The 19,761-nt window shown below is 42.1% G+C and overlaps 1 protein-coding gene across 3 annotated transcripts in view; it reads left to right on the top strand.

The window, feature by feature from the left end:
- LOC106593346 (leucine-rich repeat serine/threonine-protein kinase 1) overlaps positions 1 to 19,761 on the top strand; it is a 116,109-nt gene that overhangs the window by 16,443 nt on the left and 79,905 nt on the right. For all 3 annotated transcript variants that reach the window (XR_006757571.1, XM_045689475.1, XM_045689476.1), the window contains 5 exons: positions 9,988 to 10,159; positions 10,537 to 10,716; positions 15,137 to 15,285; positions 15,535 to 15,761; positions 19,628 to 19,755. Coding sequence is in view for 2 of the 3 variants with exons in the window: in XM_045689475.1 (XP_045545431.1) it covers positions 9,988 to 10,159; positions 10,537 to 10,716; positions 15,137 to 15,285; positions 15,535 to 15,761; positions 19,628 to 19,755 (856 nt within the window). In the remaining variant the exon portion in view is untranslated. The remainder of the gene's footprint in view (positions 1 to 9,987; positions 10,160 to 10,536; positions 10,717 to 15,136; positions 15,286 to 15,534; positions 15,762 to 19,627; positions 19,756 to 19,761) is intronic.

A 19,761-nucleotide genomic window follows, 5' to 3' on the forward strand; every position in this document is an offset into this window, starting at 1 on the left:
ACGTGTCACTGTGTGTGTGTGTGTGTTTACGTGTCACTGTGTGTGTGTGTGTGTGTGTGTGTTTACGTGTCACTGTGTGTGTGTGTGTGTTTACGTGTCACTGTGTGTGTGTGTGTGTTTACGTGTCACTGTGTGTGTGTGTGTGTGTGTTTACGTGTCACTGTGTGTGTGTGTGTGTGTGTTTACGTGTCACTGTGTGTGTGTGTGTGTGTTTACGTGTCACTGTGTGTGTGTGTGTGTGTGTTTACGTGTCACTGTGTGTGTGTTTACGTGTCACTGTGTGTGTGTGTGTGTGTGTGTGTGTTTACGTGTCACTGTGTGTGTGTGTGTGTGTGTGTGTTTACGTGTCACTGTGTGTGTGTTTACGTGTCACTGTGTGTGTGTTTACGTGTCACTGTGTGTGTGTTTACGTGTCACTGTGTGTGTGTGTTTACATGTCAGTGTGTGTGTGTGTGTGTGTGTGTTTACATGTCACTGTGTGTGTGTGTTTACATGTCACTGTGTGTGTGTGTGTTTACATGTCACTGTGTGTGTGTGTGTTTACATGTCACTGTGTGTGTGTGTGTTTACATGTCACTGTGTGTGTGTGTGTGTGTGTGTGTTTACATGTCACTGTGTGTGTGTGTGTGTGTGTTTACATGTCACTGTGTGTGTGTGTGTGTGTGTGTGTGTGTGTGTTTACATGTCACTGTGTGTGTGTCTACATGTCACTGTGTGTGTGTGTGTGTGTGTGTGTCTACATGTCACTGTGTGTGTGTGTGTGTCTACATGTCACTGTGTGTGTGTGTGTGTGTCTACATGTCACTGTGTGTGTGTGTGTGTGTGTGTCTACATGTCACTGTGTGTGTGTGTGTGTGTGTGTGTCTACATGTCACTGTGTGTGTGTGTGTGTGTCTACATGTCACTGTGTGTGTGTGTGTGTGTCTACATGTCACTGTGTGTGTGTGTGTGTGTGTCTACATGTCACTGTGTGTGTGTGTGTGTGTGTGTGTGTCTACATGTCACTGTGTGTGTGTGTGTGTGTGTCTACATGTCACTGTGTGTGTGTGTGTGTGTGTGTCTACATGTCACTGTGTGTGTGTGTGTGTGTGTGTCTACATGTCACTGTGTGTGTGTGTGTGTGTGTGTCTACATGTCACTGTGTGTGTGTCTATATGTCACTGTGTGTGTGTTTACATGTCACTGTGTGTGTGTGTTTACATGTCACTGTGTGTGTGTGTTTACATGTCACTGTGTGTGTGTGTTTACATGTCACTGTGTGTGTGTGTTTACATGTCACTGTGTGTGTGTGTGTGTGTTTTACATGTCACTGTGTGTGTGTGTGTGTGTTTACATGTCACTGTGTGTGTGTGTGTGTTTACATGTCACTGTGTGTGTGTGTGTGTGTTTACATGTCACTGTGTGTGTGTGTGTGTGTTTACATGTCACTGTGTGTGTGTTTACATGTCACTGTGTGTGTGTTTACATGTCACTGTGTGTGTGTTTACATGTCACTGTGTGTGTGTGTGTGTGTGTGTTTACATGTCACTGTGTGTGTGTGTGTGTGTGTTTACATGTCACTGTGTGTGTGTGTGTGTGTGTGTGTGTTTACATGTCACTGTGTGTGTGTGTGTGTGTGTGTGTGTGTGTTTACATGTCACTGTGTGTGTGTGTGTGTGTTTACATGTCACTGTGTGTGTGTGTGTGTGTTTACATGTCACTGTGTGTGTGTGTGTGTGTTTACATGTCACTGTGTGTGTGTTTACATGTCACTGTGTGTGTGTTTACATGTCACTGTGTGTGTGTGTGTGTGTGTGTGTTTACATGTCACTGTGTGTGTGTGTGTGTGTGTGTGTGTGTTTACATGTCACTGTGTGTGTGTGTGTTTACATGTCACTGTGTGTGTGTGTGTGTGTGTCTACATGTCACTGTGTGTGTGTGTGTGTGTTTACATGTCACTGTGTGTGTGTGTGTGTGTTTACATGTCACTGTGTGTGTGTGTGTGTGTTTACATGTCACTGTGTGTGTGTGTGTGTGTTTACATGTCACTGTGTGTGTGTTTACATGTCACTGTGTGTGTGTGTGTGTGTGTTTACATGTCACTGTGTGTGTGTGTGTGTGTGTGTGTTTACATGTCACTGTGTGTGTGTGTGTGTGTTTACATGTCACTGTGTGTGTGTGTCTACATGTCACTGTGTGTGTGTGTCTACATGTCACTGTGTGTGTGTGTGTGTGTCTACATGTCACTGTGTGTGTGTGTGTGTGTTTACATGTCACTGTGTGTGTGTGTGTTTACATGTCACTGTGTGTGTGTGTGTTTACATGTCACTGTGAGTGTGTGTGTTTACATGTCACTGTGTGTGTGTGTGTGTGTCTACATGTCACTGTGTGTGTGTGTGTGTGTCTACATGTCACTGTGTGTGTGTGTGTGTGTCTACATGTCACTGTGTGTGTGTGTGTGTGTCTACATGTCACTGTGTGTGTGTGTGTGTTTACATGTCACTGTGTGTGTGTGTGTGTTTACATGTCACTGTGTGTGTGTGTGTTTACATGTCACTGTGTGTGTGTGTGTGTTTACATGTCACTGTGTGTGTGTGTGTGTGTGTGTCTACATGTCACTGTGTGTGTGTTTACATGTCACTGTGTGTGTGTTTACATGTCACTGTGTGTGTGTTTACATGTCACTGTGTGTGTGTTTACATGTCACTGTGTGTGTGTTTACATGTCACTGTGTGTGTGTTTACATGTCACTGTGTGTGTGTTTACATGTCACTGTGTGTGTGTTTACATGTCACTGTGTGTGTGTTTACATGTCACTGTGTGCGTGTGTGTGTTTACATGTCACTGTGTGCGTGTGTGTGTTTACATGTCACTGTGTGCGTGTGTGTGTTTACATGTCACTGTGTGCGTGTGTGTGTTTACATGTCACTGTGTGCGTGTGTGTTTACATGTCACTGTGCGTGTGTGTTTACATGTCACTGTGCGTGTGTGTTTACATGTCACTGTGTGTGTGTGTGTGTTTACATGTCAGTGTGTGTGTGTGTGTGTTTACATGTCACTGTGTGTGTGTGTGTGTTTACATGTCACTGTGTGTGTGTGTTTACGTGTGTGTGTGTTTACGTGTCACTGTGTGTGTGTGTGTGTGTGTTTACGTGTCAGTGTGTGTGTGTTTACATGTCAGTGTGTGTGTGTGTTTACATATCTGTGTGTGTGTGTGTGTGTGTGTGTGTGTGTGTGTTTACGTGGTGTGTGTTTACATGTCACTGTGTGTTTACGTGTGTGTGTGTTTACATGTCACTGTGTGTGTGTTTACATGTCACTGTGTGTGTGTGTGTGTTTACATGTCACTGTGTGTGTGTGTGTGTGTGTGTGTTTACATGTCACTGTGTGTGTGTGTGTTTACATGTCACTGTGTGTGTTTACATGTCACTGTGTGTGTGTGTGTGTGTGTGTGTGTGTGTGTGTGTGTGTGTGTGTGTGTGTGTGTGTGTGTGTGTGTGTGTGTGTGTTGACATGTCACTGTGTGTGTTTACATGTCACTGTGTGTGTGTGTGTGTGTGTGTGTTGACATGTCACTGTGTGTGTGTTGACATGTCACTGTGTGTGTGTGTGTTGACATTGTGTGTGTGAGTAAGAGATGTGTAAGGCTGCATCGTGGTGTTGATCAGTCCTACAGCCCCTCATGGTCCTACGGCCCCTCATGGTCCTACGGCCCCTCATGGTCCTACAGCCCCTCATGGTCCTACGGCCCCTCATGGTCCTACAGCCCCTCATGGTCCTACGGCCCCTCATGGTTCAACACCACTGAAGTCCCACTGCCTTGACACAAAGACAGCAACAGCCCTACACTGTGACATGTCTGTGGCTTTGACTTGGTCCTGTACTGTGTGTGTGAGTTTATTTTGATGCTGTAGTTGTTGTTGTTAGATACGGGTGTGATATAAAGACTGTGTGTTCTCTGAGGTGTACTCTAGTTATGTGATAGTTTGTTGATATTCTAGAGTGGGTGTACTGCGCTTGTTGTTTTGGACTGGATCCCAGCCTGCCAGGGACAGTGTCAGGAGACAAGTGGCCTAGTTCTGCCTTTCTCTCTCCTGCCTCTCCATTAGCACTATGAAATACTCCCTTCAATACAGAACCAATTCAAGTACTGATTCCATGTTTCTTTATTACCTCTGTTCTACTGACACATCACTTATTTACGTAGATTACAGTAATCTCATTACTGTGTGGTTCATAACGGGACAGTAATCTCATTACTGTATGGTTCATAACGGGACAGTAATCTCATTACTATATAGATCATTATGGGACAGTAATCTCATTACTTTATGGGACAGTAATCTCATTACTGTATGGATCATTATGGGACAGTAATCTCATTACTGTATGGATCATTATGGTACAGTAATCTCATTACTGTATGGTTCATAACGGGACAGTAACCTCATTACTGTATGGATCATAATGGGACAGTACTCTCATTACTGTATGGATCATTATGGGACTGTAATCTCATTACTATATGGATCATTATGGGACAGTAATCTCATTACTTTATGGGACAGTAATCTCATTACTTTATGGGACAGTAATCTCATTACTTTATGGGACAGTATTCTCATTACTTTATGGGACAGTAATCTCATTACTTTATGGGACAGTAATCTCATTACTTTATGGGACAGTAATCTCATTACTTTATGGGACAGTAATCTCATTACTTTATGGGACAGTAATCTCATTACTTTATGGGACAGTAATCTCATTACTATATGGATCATTATGGGACAGTAATCTCATTACTTTATGGGACAGTAATCTCATTACTGTATGGATCATTATGGGACTGTAATCTCATTACTGTATGAATCATTATTGGACAGTAATCTCATTACTGTATGGTTCATAACGGGACAGTAATCTCATTACTGTATGGATCATTATGGGACAGTAATCTCCCGTGCGTGTATGTGTGCATACGATAGGTTCCAAACAACCATGCTGCCAAACCCCCTTCTCCTTTCCTAGCGTGTTCAGTGTTGCACTTGGTTACCTTTTATCTGCTTGTCTTCCTGTCATTCAGGAATAGATTTGATGTGGAGCTCACTGTAATTTAACACTTGACACACCAGCATATGTTCCGGCTATTATCGGACGATTTCAGCTAGTACCTCCAGGTTTCACTGCATTTCAAGACGTTTTCTCCCTACTGAATACAACCCAGTTACTGCCATGTTCCTGAGAACTGGTTATACAGGTTGACTGGAGATATGGAGACCCAGTTACTGCCATGTTCCTGAGAACTGGTAATACAGGTTGACTGGAGATATGGAGACCCAGTTACTGCCATGTTGCTGAGAACTGGTTATACAGGTTGACTGGAGATATGGAGACCCAGTTACTGCCATGTTCCTGAGAACTGGTAATACAGGTTGACTGGAGATATGGAGACCCAGTTACTGCCATGTTCCTGAGAACTGGTTATACAGGTTGACTGGAGATATGGAGACCCAGTTACTGCCATATTCCTGAGAACTGGTAATACAGGTTGACTGGAGATATGGAGACCCAGTTACTGCCATGTTCCTGAGAACTGGTAATACAGGTTGACTGGAGATATGGAGACCCAGTTACTGCCATGTTCCTGAGAACTGGTAATACAGGTTGACTGGAGATATGGAGACCCAGTTACTGCCATGTTCCTGAGAACTGGTAATACAGGTTGACTGGAGATATGGAGACCCAGTTATTGCCATGTTCCTGAGAACTGGTAATACAGGTTGACTGGAGATATGGAGACCCAGTTACTGCCATGTTCCTGAGAACTGGTTATACAGGTTGACTGGAGATATGGAGACCCAGTTACTGCCATGTTCCTGAGAACTGGTTATACAGGTTGACTGGAGATATGGAGACCCAGTTACTGCCATGTTCCTGAGAACTGGTTATACAGGTTGACTGGAGATAATGTAAAATGCATACATGCCTATAAAACAATTGTGTGTCAGATTGAAAAAGGAGAACTGTTTTTTTTATTTACATGTCGGCCAGTGGTACTTATGTCGGCCAGTGGTAACCAGGAATTATAGCTGAACGAGGTCTGTGTGCTTGAAAGCAGCTTGGCAACTCTCTCCAGTGCTTAAAAAGCCTTTACGTAAGAAGTAGGGCAACACAACTGTGTGTAGACTGCATGGTGCCCAAAGGAACCCAAAAAGTATTCAGTCGGTCGATACAGTTAATATATATCAATACTTCAAACAGTTACACTGCCATCCTGTGCTTGCCTACAATACAATCACAAAGTTCAGCATTGGAACTGTCTGTGGTTTCTGTGGAATGAGAACAGAGACCAGGTCCAACTCTGGTCCTAGAGAACAACAGTCAGTGGGCACAGTATTCTATTAGTCGACTGGTCAATTGTTTGGTCATTAGGCTGTTGATCGGCCCGAGATTGTTTTAGTCAAGCAGTAACGTGTTTGAGAAAAGCAAATTTTTTTGGTCCATTAACATAACATTTATCAGAAATACAGTGTAGACATTGTTAATGTTAGGTCTACATAGGCCTATTATCAGCAACCATCACTCCTGTGTTCCAATGGCACATTGTGTTAGCTAATCCAAGTTTATCATTTTAAAAGGCTAATTGATCAATAGAAAACCCTTTTGCAATTATGTTAGCACAGCTGAAAACTGTTGTGCTGATTTAAAGAAGCAATAAAACTGTCCTTCTTTAGAATAGTTGAGTATCTGGAGCGTCAGCATTTGTGGGTTTGATTACAGGCTCAAAATGGCCAGAAACAAATAACTTTCTTTTGAAACTCGTCAGCCGATTCTTGTTCTGAGAAATGAAGGCTATTCCATGTGAGAAATTGCCAAGAAACTGGAGATCTCATACAACGCTGTGTACTACTCCCTTCACAGAACAGCTTGAAGCTGTTGTCCTGTGAGCAGCCTATCACGCAAGCTGTTGACTCTCAGAAACCTTTCTTCTGATTCTGTTGTGGCTTTGTGTCTGCCAGACCTCTTCCTGTCTGAGTTTCCTCCAGTTTCCAAGTGCCTTTTGATGGTGTAGGAAACTACTGACTGACACCTAGGCTTTCTTTCTTTTCTAGGAAAGACCTGCACTTTTAAGGGTTATACTGGTCTATCTGTCTTCCTTTGTTAATTGCCTTTTTCTCGCCATTATGATATCAATATACTACTTCCTGCAGTACAATACTGTCCAAATAATGCTTAAGAGTGTGTAGTAACACAGTCTGTTCCAACACTGCTTTTATACAGACAGAGAGTTTGTAAGTAATCAACCAAAGTTGGGACGCCTGTAGGAATTGTTAGCATCAACTTTCAAGGCTTAATTTACTTCCATTGCTGCAGAACAGCTGTAAGTTGTTAACCCATTACTTGTTCCCTGAAAATTGCATTTTTTTTTTTTTTTAGAACTCTGAAATGTACATTTATTTGTCAGTTTTTGCTTGATCCGACAAATGTGGTCGGTGGCTCTATATGGAGGGTGTGACGCAATTGCGGCGCCTCCAGAGGCATGCAAAGGCCAAATCAAGCACCATACCGCGTCGCCATGCGCTTTCCAAATGTTGTAACAATGCGGTGTGTTCTGTGTCGCTCCGCACTGACATGATTGGTTGACAGTAGGTGGAGGGGGATACATCCTGTAGAAAACACAAACTCACTTCCTTGACAACAGCTCTGCACTGCTCCACGATGCGCAAGAAGTATGAATGCCCTGACTTCTGCTGAGGCCGTTTCACCGTAAATGCTGCATGGCCAATGCACTTCTCTCTGCAGAATGCGCTCTCTCCTGCCAATTTGTGCGCACATTCATTGTTTCATAAATTCATTGTGTGAATTGTTTGCGTTTGTTAGTTTATATCACTTCTTCATTTACATATCACCAGTAGTACATTGACCGTCAATTCATATAATGTCTCATCTACAATGTTTGTTAATTTAGTTATGGTCATTTCTGTTAATGCATTCGATATTATTATTCCAGTCTTCCAGTTCTCATTGTTGGAGTGGACACGTTGTTTTCAGAGTACACAACCTGTGCTACACTTGTGAGAAACAAGTTTTGGTTTATTTCATTCCATTTACACATTTTGTCAATTTAGTCATTGTCTTTTGTTGGCGCGCTCCTGTCAATGTTGAGTAAGGATGCGCACGCATAGAAGTAAACCTATAGTAGACCTGGCCTGTGCACAAATGTATATAAATGTGCCCATTTGGGAATGTGATAGTATTTCTGATTGGCTTAACGCACCACCACGAATGACCTGTGGAGCTTCTCAAAGTAAAGTTTTCTTCACCTTAAACAGCAAGCAAACAAAGTCTGTTTTTATATTAGTTGAGAATTACAATAGTTCCTTAATGTATTTGAAAAATCTTTCCAGCTCTCTCCCTTTCGATAACCACTCAGCGTGAAAGAGAAAAATGTCTTGCTCTGATCCAGTGGAAACGTCATAAAATAGGCCTACCTGATTACATTTTATCAGTGCTTGACTTGGACTGAAATAGGTTCCAGTACTCATTTTGTGTGCTGGTACTGTTTGGCTTTATGTAGGCTATTTTTACATAGTTGGCAATGGCAATAGAAGTTACTTTTTAGGTTTATCATTTTCTTTTGGATAGAATTTTGATTAACCACATGACAATGATTTTGAGATATGAAGATATTATAAATTAAATGAAACTGTTTCACGAAAATGTGTTTATGAAAAACATAACTGGCACGCAGATCGGTAGAAATGGTAAGATAAATCGGCATTCCACATGAGAAAGGTTGCCGAGTCCTCCTGCAGCCTATTACCGGCAACTTCAGGAGAGTAACGTCATAATCTGCGAAAGCCAGCAGGAGCAGGAGGAGAATAGTTGGGTCAGGTTAAGGTCTTCTGGTTATCTAGATCTCTGGTGCCCTCTTGAGGCATTTCTTATTTCATCAAACCGTAAGCTTAAAGCATCAGACAAGCTCAATGCATATAGTTGATTTTATTAAAACATGTAGGGTGTGTCTATAAATGGAAAAATACAGGCTTAAAATTTTGACAAATCGATTGTTCTTTTGACCAAACAACTTTCGGTCAACCAATATCTTTTCTTTAGTTGGGGACAGTCCTAATTCTATTTCAGCCAAGCACTAACACCTTATCCAGGTGTTGTAGAGGTAGCCTCGTTCCATACTAGATGTGCTGTGGCTAACTCATCTATTGGTCGCCTCGTTCCATACTGGATGTGCTGTGGCTAACTCATCTCTTGGTCGCCTCGTTCCATACTGGATGTGCTGTGGCTAACTCATCTCTTGGTCGCCTCGTTCCATACTGGATGTGCTGTGGCTAACTCATCTATTGGTCGTACATCGTTGATTGCCCACCTGATGGTGCCATTACATCAACTTTGATGCTCATGTTTTTACCTGGCTGCAGTCAGTATTGCCAACACATTTTCAGTGAGAATGGCTATTAGCTCCTTGATTTGTCACTAGATGACATTTTGCCATTGCTGCGACAACATCACAGCACCAATTTGCGGCAGAATTGAGTGGGAAAAGTCACTAAATGCTATCAAAACCATAGTAACCCTTGGTGTCAAAACTTCCCAAAAGGTAGCTGGAGGGATCCGAACACTAGCTAAATATAGCGACAAAGTTGCTAAATTGGCAACACTGGCTGCAGTACATGGTAACTTTTGAATGCTCCCAACCAGGGTTGGGGTCAATTCCATTTCAATTCCAATCAATTCAGAAACGACACCAAATTCCAATTCCAAATGTTCCTCATTGAAAAACATTGAAGAGAATTGGAATTTCAGTGTACTTCCTGGATTGACTGTGATTGGAATTAAATGTCCCCCTGCTCCCAACTGTATAGCATGACAGTGAATGAAGAGTTGGCTACAGATCAGCTAAGGTGGAGCCTATGGTAGAGGTGGACTTGAACAAAACTTGACTATCTGTTAATATACTAACTTATCCTATTCCCGTCACTTCCTCAGCTGCGTCTCCTGTGTGTGGCCACCCAGCATGGTGATGCGGAGAGCGTGAGTTACCTCCTCCATGAGGCCCGTGTGCCCCTGCCCCTGGAGCCGTCGGAGGGAAACCCAGCCATCCTGGCTGCACACTATGGACATGTCAGCCTGGTCAGAGAGCTGCTCGACTCAGTACCAGGTGACAATGCTGTGTGTGTGTGACATTTTCCACCTGTGTTTGTGTAGTTGTAGTAGTTAATAGATAGTAACAGATTGCAGGTATTGTTTTGAAAGTGTTTGTGTGTGTGTGAGACGTGGTTCGTCTGTCTGTCTGTCTGTCTGTCTGTCTGTCTGTCTGTCTGTCTGTCTGTCTGTCTGTCTGTCTGTCTGTCTGTCTGTCTGTCTGTCTGTCTGTCTGTCTGTCTGTCTGTCTGTCTGTCTGTCTGTCTGTCTGTCTGTCTGTCTGTCTGTCTGTCTGTCTGTCTGTCTGTCTGTCTGTCTGTCTGTCTGTCTGTCTGTCTGTCTGTCTGTCTGTCATAGTTAGTAGATGATAAACAGATTGCTTGTCTCTCTCAGGTCCGTGTGTCCACAGAGATCTGCTAAACTGGATGTTGGTGTCGGCGTGCCAACAGGGTCACCTGGAGGTGGTTAGAATGTTGGTGCAGGATTACCATGCCGACGCTGAGGACTGTGCCATCCACCAGGAGGAGTTTGCTGTCATCACGGGGCTGCCTCTCTATGCTGCTGCACGCGCAGGTAGACAGCAAGATACACAGTGTACAGTGAGGGGAAAAAAGTATTTGATCCCCTGCTGAGTTTGCCCACTGACAAAGAAATGATCATTCTATAATTTTAATGGTAGGTTTAGTTCAACAGTGAGAGACAGAATAACATAAAAAAAATCAAGAAAAACGCATGTCAAAAATGTTATAAATTGATTTGCATTTTAATGAGGGAAATAAGTATTTGACCCCCTCTCAATCAGAAAGATTTCTGGCTCCCAGGTGTCTTTTATGCAGGTAACGAGCTGAGATTAGGAGCACACTCTTAACCTCTATGGGCTAGGTGGGACGCTAGCGTCCCCCCCGTGGTGCACTCCATCAACAGCAGGTGCATTTCAAGAGCGGCAAATTTGAATCCAAATAAATGTCAAAATTCAAATTTTTCAAACATACAACTATTTTACACCCTTTGAAAGATAAACATCTCCTTAATCTAACCACGTTTTACGATTTCAAAAAGGTTTTACGGCGAAAGCATAAATTTAGAGTATGTTAGGACAGTACATTTACAAGAGTTGTGTGTAATGTTTTGTCAATTCAAAGACAGGGTCACCAAAACCATAAAACCAGCTAAAATGATGCACTAACCTTTTACAATCTCCATCAGATGACACTCCTAGGACATTATGTTAGACAATGCATGCATTTTTAGTTCTATCAAGTTCATATTTATATCCAAAAACAGCGTTTTACTATGGCATTGATGTTGAGGAAATCGTTTCCCTCCAATAACCGGCAGTCAAGTCAACACCACAAATTAAATAATTAAAATTAGAAAACATTGGTAAAATATTATATTGTCATTTAAAGAATTATAGATTTACATCTCTTGAACGCAATCAACTTGCCAGATTTAAAAATAACTTTACTGGGAAATCACACTTTGCAATAATCTGAGCACTGCGCCCAGAAAAATACGCGTTGCGATACAGACTAGACGTCATGTTGGGGAGATCTAAAATCGAAAATACTATGTAAATAATCCATTACCTTTGATTCTCTTCATCAGATGTCACTTCCAGGTATCACAGGTCCATAACGAATGTAGTTTTGTTCAAAAAAGCTCATCATTTATGTCCAAAAATCTCCGTCTTGTTAGCACATGATCTAAGCCAGCCGGACTTCTCGTCATGAACGAGGGGAAAAAATATATTTACGTTCGTTCAAACATGTCAAACGTTGTATAGCATAAATCATTAGGGCCTTTTTAACCAGAACATGAATAATATTCAAGGTGGACGAATGCATACTCTTTTATAACGTATTGGAACGAGGGTACCCAACATGAACTCGCGCGCCAGGTGTCTAATGGGCCATCATCGTTCCATGGCTCTTGTTCGGTCAGATCTCCCTCCAGAAGACTCAAAACACTTTGTAAAGGCTGGTGACATCTAGTGGAAGCAATAGGAAGTGCCAAAATATTCCTCAGCCCCTGTGTTTTTCAATGGGATAGGTTTAAAGGTAATACAACACATCAGGTATCCACTTCCTGTCAGAAAATGTCTCAGGGTTTTGCCTGCCAAATGAGTTCTGTTATACTCACAGACACCATTCAAACAGTTTTAGAAACTTTAGAGTGTTTTCTATCCATATATAATAAGTATATGCATATTCTAGTTACTGGGTAGGATTAGTAACCAGATTAAATCGGGTACATTTTTTTTATCCAGCCGTGCAAATACTGCCCCCTAGCCCTAACAGGTTAAAGGGAGTGCTCCTAATCTCAGCTTGTTACCTGTATAAAAGACACCTGTTTACAGAAGCAATCAATCAATCAAATTCCAAACTCTCCACCATGGCCAAGACCAAAGAGCTCTCCAAGGATGTCAGGGACAAGATTGTAGACCTATACAAGGCTGGAATGGGCTACAAGACCATCGCCAAGCAGCTTGGTGAGAAGGTGACAACAGTTGGTGCGATTATTCACAAATGGAAGAAACACAAAATAACTGTCAATCTCCCTCGGCCTGGGGCTCCATGCAAGATCTCACCTCGTGGAGTTGCAATGATCATGAGAACGGTGAGGAATCAGCCCAGAACTACACGGGAGGATCTTGTCAATGATCTCAAGGCAGCTGGGACCATAGTCACCAAGAAAACAATTGGTAACACACTACGCCGTGAAGGACTGAAATCATGCAGCGCCCGCAAGGTCCCCCTGCTCAAGAAAGCACATATACATGCCCGTCTGAAGTTTGCCAATGAACATCTGAATGATTCAGAGGACAACTGGGTGAAAGTGTTGTGGTCAGATGAGACCAAAATGGAGCTCTTTGGCATCAACTCAACTCGCCGTGTTTGGAGGAGGAGGAATGCTGCCTATGACCCCAAGAACACCATCCCCACCGTCAAACATGGAGGTGGAAACATTATGCTTTGGGGGTGTTTTTCTGCTAAGGGGACAGGACAACTTCACCGCATCAAAGGGACGATGGACGGGGCCATGTACCGTCAAATCTTGGGTGAGAACCTCCTTCCCTCAGCCAGGGCATTGAAAATGGGTCGTGGATGGGTATTCCAGCATGACAATGACCCAAAACACACGACCAAGGCAACAAAGGAGTGGCTCAAGAAGAAGCACATTAAGGTCCTGGAGTGGCCTAGCCAGTCTCCAGACCTTAATGACTTGGAGAAGATCTGCAAAGAGGACTGGGACAAAATCCCTCCTGAGATGTGTGAAAACCTGATGGCAAGAAACGTCTGACCTCTGTGATTGCCAACAAGGGTTTTGCCACCAAGTACTAAGTCATGTTTTGCAGAGGGGTCAAATACTTATTTCCCTCATTAAAATGCAAATCATTTTATAACATTTTTGACATATGTTTTTCTGGATTTTTTTGTTGTTATTCCGTCTCTCACTGTTCAAATAAACCTACCATTAAAATTATAGACTGATCATTTCTTTGTCAGTGGGCAAACTTACAAAATCAGCAGGGGATCAAATACTTTTTTCCCTCACTGTACATGTACTCCACATACACACATACTGTACACGTGCACACATACGCCACACATACACTACCGTTCAAAAGTTTGGCTTCACTTAGAAATCTCCTTGTTTTTGCAATATAAGCAACATTTTTGGTCCATTAAAATTACATAAAATGTATTAGAAATACTGTGTAGACAGTGTTAGTGTTGTAAATGACTATTGTAGCTGGAAACGGCAGATTTTTAATGGAATGTCTACATAGGCATACAGAGGCCCATTATCAGCAACCATCACTCCTGTGTTCCAATGGCACATTGTGTTAGCTAATCCAAGTTTATCATTTTAAAAGGCTATTTGATCATTAGAAAACCCTTTTGCAATTATGTTAGCACAGCTGAAAAGTGTTGTGCTTATTAAAGAAGCAATAAAACTGTTCTTCTTTAGACTAGTTGAGTATCTGGAGCATCAGCATTTGTGGGTTCGATTACAGGCTCAAAATGGCCAGAAACAAAGAACTTTCTTCTGAAACTCGTCAGTCTATTCTTGTTCTGAGAAATGAATGCTATTCCATGCGAGAAATTGCCAAGAAACTGAAGATCTTGTACAACACTGTGTACTACTCCCTTCACGCAAACAGGCTCTAACCAGAATAGAAAGAGTAGTGGGAGGCCCTGGTGCAAAATTGAGAAAGAGGACAAGTACATTAGAGTGTCTAGTTTGAGAAACAGACGCATCACAAGGCCTCAACTGGCAGCTTCATTAAATAGTACCCACAAAACACCAGTCTCAACGTCAACAGTGAAGAGGCGACATTTCTAAGTGACCCCAAACTTTTGCACGATAGTGTGTATATACATACACACACAAATGAACACAGCCCACAAATACCTCACACATAAGCCACACACACACACACGCCTCACACAAAAGTAGAGAACACAGTCAAGTATAGAAGCTTGCACTGTATCTTGCGGTTTTTATTTTTTGTAAAAATTATTTCTCGCATTATTCGATATTACTGCACTGTTGGAGCTAGGAACACCAGCATTTTGCTACACCCGCAATAACATCTGCTAAATATGTGTATGCGACCAATAGAAGTTGATTAGATTTGATGTATGCTTACTTATTAATCACTTTGGACCAAATGTTAGAGTTAGACATTCCTACTGTGGTGTGTTGTCAGGCTGAAAACAGCAGACGGGGATTTCCTCCTACTCTACTGTGTCTCCAATTCAGCCTCCAATCCAACTCACTTCCTTATTCTGGCTTTATGATATAGGATCAGCTTCCCCAACGCTTAACCATTAGATGGGGAAATGCAAAACTCACTCAAAATCAGTGTCTATGAGCAACTTCAGCTTACTCTGGGCATATTGGTGGAGAAATGAGGAGCGCTTCCTGTTATCTTAGACCAGGGGTCTGTTCAGAACGTCCGGATATCTAACTGTGTTCTGTGTAGGTAATGAGGAGATAGCTAGATTCCTGCTGCAGAATGGCGCTGGGCTGTCCTCATACACCCTGATGGATTATCCAGCCTTCAGCAGACTGCTCGTTGAACAACGACTGGTAGAAGAAGCAGACACACACACAGAACCAGCGGGAGAAAAGGTAACTGAGGGAAGGTGTGTGTGTATTTGTGTCTGTGTGTGTGTCTGCGTTTGTGTGTCTGCGTTTGTGTGTCTGTGTGTATGTATGGTATGTATGTATGTATGTATGTATGTATTTTTCTCTCTGTGAATGTGTTATGTTTTACCCAGTGTGTTGGTCAGGCCAGGTGCTGTGTGTGTGTGTGTGTGTGTGTGTGTTGTGCACCATAAAAACGTCAGCCAACATGTTGTTTCCTCTCTCCCCCTCTAGCTACTATGTGGCCGTTGGTCAGGTCTGAAGCTGCCGTGGTTGGAGCTGGACTGGTTCATGGACGTGTCGTCCCGTATCTCCCACCTGGACCTGTCCTGTAACAGCCTCAGCTCCCTGCCCTCCGTGGTCCCCTGGGGGCTCATACAGCTCCGGACCCTAGACCTCTCCAACAACCTGTTCAAAGAGCTGCACACAGCACAGAGCTCACAGGAGATCATCTGCTCCAGGTGATCATTTGCTCCATCTGCTCCATAACTAGATATTTTTCAAACTTGTGGATGATTCATGATATCTTTTAATAACCTCTTACATCTAGGCGTTCCGCTAGAGCGGAACCCCTAGCCAACAGCCAATGGGATCGCATGGCGCGAAATACAAAACCTACATTTTTCAAACATACGACTATTTTACACCATTTGAAAGATAAACCTCTCCTGAATCCAACCACGTTGTCCAATTTCAAAAAGGCTTTACAGCGAAAGCAAAACATTAGATTATGTTAGGAGAGTACATAGACCAAAATAACCACACAGCCATTTTCCAAGCAAGCATATATGTCAATAAAACCCAAAACACAGCTAAATGAAGCACTAACCTTTGATGATCTTCATCAGATGACACTCCTAGGACATTGTTATACAATACATGTATGTTTTGTTCAATCAAGTTCATATTTATATCCAAAAACAGCTTTTTACATTGGCGCGTGACGTTCAGAAAATGTATCCCCACCAAAAACTTCCGGTGAATTTACAAAAATACTCATCATAAACGTCGACAAAATACATAACAATTATTTTAAGAATTATAGATGCATAACTCCTTTATGCAATTGCTGTGTCAGATTTTAAAATAGCTTTTCGGCGAAAGCACATTTTTCAATATTCTGAGTACATAGCTCGCCATCACGGTGAGCTATTCAGACACCCGCCAAGTTCAGGGCAAACTAAACTCAGAATTAGTATTAGAAATATTGTATTACCTTTGCTGATCTTCGTCAGAATGCACTCCCAGGACTGCTACTTCCACAAGAAATTGTTTTTGTTCGAAATAATCCATAGTTATGTCCAAATACCTCCGTTTTGTTTGTGCGTTCAGGTCACTATCCAAAGGGTAACGCGCGAGCGCAATTCAAGACACGAAAAGTCAAAATGTTCCATTACCATACTTAGAAGCATGCCAAATACTGTTTAAAATCAATTTTATGGTATTTTTTACGTAAAATTGCGATAATATTCCAACCGGACAATAGTGTATTCATTCAAGGAGGAAAAGAAAAAACAGCGTGCTCGCGGTAACGCGCATATCCCATCTCTTTGTCCTCATGCAGACCACTCAGTAACTGAACTCCTATACTCTGCCCAGAGACAGAAGAAGGCTCAATACAATTTCTGAAGGCTTTAGACAGCAAATGGAAGCCTTAGAAAGTGCAACGTAACAGCACAGATACTGTAGTTTCGAAAGGGACTTGAAAGAACTACATTTCTCAGATCCTACACTTCCTGGTTGAATTTTTCTCAGGTTTTTGCCTGCCATATGAGTTCTGTTATACTCACAGACACCATTCAAACAGTTTTAGAAACTTTAGAGTGTTTTCTATCCAACTCTACTAATAATATGCATATTCTCGTTTCTGGGCAAGAGTAGTAACCAGTTTAAATCGGGTACGTTTTTTCATCCGGCCGTGAAAATACTGCCCCCTATCCATATCAGGTTAAACATATTTTCTCTATATAAGCTTTGTTATAGGATTTAAAGGTCAAATACACTGCAGTCAGCAATAATCTAATACTTCAGGGTTTGTGAAATTAGACCTAGGCTAATTATAAGCCTTACACAACCATACGACTAATCATTTCATTATTTTATCAAAATAGTTTAACCTGCTTTTTTGCAATAATCACTGATCTGGCTTTCAAGTCTGTATGAAAATGACCTTTTTGTTACAAATTTAACCAGAACCATGCATTATGCACATTCAGTAATAATGACTAACTTGTTGTAGCAGGCCTTATAGAAAATGAACACAGGTCTCATAAACAAACTCCCAAGCACAAGCCCACGTTCTAGCCAGCTAATATTCATATTTCAAGTTTAGCCAACTTGGATCTATTTGCTAGCTAACAATGGAGAACAGTTGAACTGTAATGAACATACCCTTCTGTCCATCTCCAACTGTTTGAACAGAATGCTAGCCTGTCCACTTTGTTCAGATGTTGAAATCAAGTATCCTACCTTTCTCAGAATGTGAACGAGTTGCCAATTCCTTAAATAATTGTGTTTTATGCTTATTGCACATTTATAAAACACAAACTAGACAGCTAGTATGCTGCTAGCGGTACGTGGTACCGCAATGCTACGCGCAACAAACTGAGCATTACATTTCCAGAATCAATGTTTATTGATACTCTCGTTTTACTAGTGTCTGTTCCGCTCTCAATCTGAGTACTTGAGACATAAACAGGGTAAGGTTAGAAAGGTTAACGTCTCCTCATTACAGTAAAATAATGTCTCAATGTGTTTCAGTCTCCAGGTTAATGTCTCCTCCATTACAGTAAAATAATGTCTCAATATGTTTCAGTCTCCAGGTTAACGTCTCCTCCATTACAGTAAAATAATGTCTCAATGTGTTTCAGTGTCCAGGTTAACGTCTCCTCCATTACAGTAATATAATGTCTCAATGTGTTTCAGTCTCCAGGTTAACATCTCCTCCATTACAGTAAAATAATGTCTCAATGTGTTTCAGTCTCCAGGTTAACGTCTCCTCCATTACAGTAATATAATGTCTCAATGTGTTTCAGTCTCCAGGTTAACGTCTCCTCCATTACAGTAATATGTCTCAATGTGTTTCAGTCTCCAGGTTAACGTCTCCTCCATTACAGTAAAATAATGTCTCAATGTGTTTCAGTCTCCAGGTTAACATCTCCTCCATTACAGTAATATAATGTCTCAATGTGTTTCAGTGTCCATACGACCCATTCTGTTGGACCAAACCTCAAACACAAATAGCGAGTTGAAACCGCTTGTCAGAGAAGAAGTGATCTTTAGTCTTTGTTGTTGTGAGTGGCAGGGGGAAGGGCTTGGCCTGTGTGTGTAAACAGAGGGGAAGTGAGAGGTTTCATATATCAGCCAGCCCTAGCACACACACACACACACACACACACACACACACACACACACACACACACACACACACACACACACACACACACACACAACCCCCTTGTGGGAACACACAATTCAGTCCCATTGAAAATACTATTTTCTTTAACCTGAAAACCTAAACTTAACCCTTAACCTAGCTGCTAACCCTAAACCTAAACTTAACCTTAAACACCCTAGAAATAGCATTTGACTAACAAAATGTCCCCAGTTGGTTAACGTTTTGTTTGTTTACTATTCTTGTTGGGACTTCTAGTTAAACAGGTCCACTGCAGGGTGTACAGTGTACACACACATTTACACGGACTATACCAAACATTAGGAACACCTTCCTAATATGGAGTTGCACCCTCCCTTTTGCCCTCAGAACAGCTTCAATTCGTTGGGGGATGGACTCTACAAGGTGTCGAAAACATTTCACAGGGATGCTGGCCCATGTCGTCTCCAATGCTTTCCACAGTTGTGTCACGTTGGATGTCCTTTGGGTGGAGGACCATACTTGATACACATGGGAAACTGTTGAGCATGAAATACCCAGAAGCATTGCAGTTCTTGACACAAACCAGTGTGCCTGGCACCTACTACCATACCCTGTTCAAAGGCACTTACATGTTATGTCTTGCCCAGTCACCCTCTGAATGGCACACATACACAATCCATCTCTCAATTGTCTCAAGGCTTAAAAAATCCTTCTTTAATCTGTCTCCTCCCCTTCATCTACACTTATTTGAAATGTTCAATAAGGGACCATATCTTTCACCTGGTTTCACCTGGTCAGTCTATGTCATGGAAAGAGTTCTTAATGTTTTGTCCACTCTGTGTTTGTAATATCTGTAGTCTGCTGTTCTGCAGATCTCTGTTGTATTGTTAGCCTCACCATCTCACTTAATCCTGACGTGTGTGTTCGTTCTCTGCTCCTGTCCTACTGTAGACTTCGCCAGGTGAATCTGTCTCAGAATGAGTTGACCAGCCTGCCGTCCGGACTGCTCCATCTCACAAGAGTCCAGAGGCTCTCTGCTGCTAAGAACAAGCTCACCTCCCTATTTGACATTCCTAATGGTATGA

This window comes from Salmo salar, chromosome ssa11 (assembly GCF_905237065.1).
Source record: "Salmo salar chromosome ssa11, Ssal_v3.1, whole genome shotgun sequence".
NCBI lineage: Eukaryota > Metazoa > Chordata > Actinopteri > Salmoniformes > Salmonidae > Salmo > Salmo salar.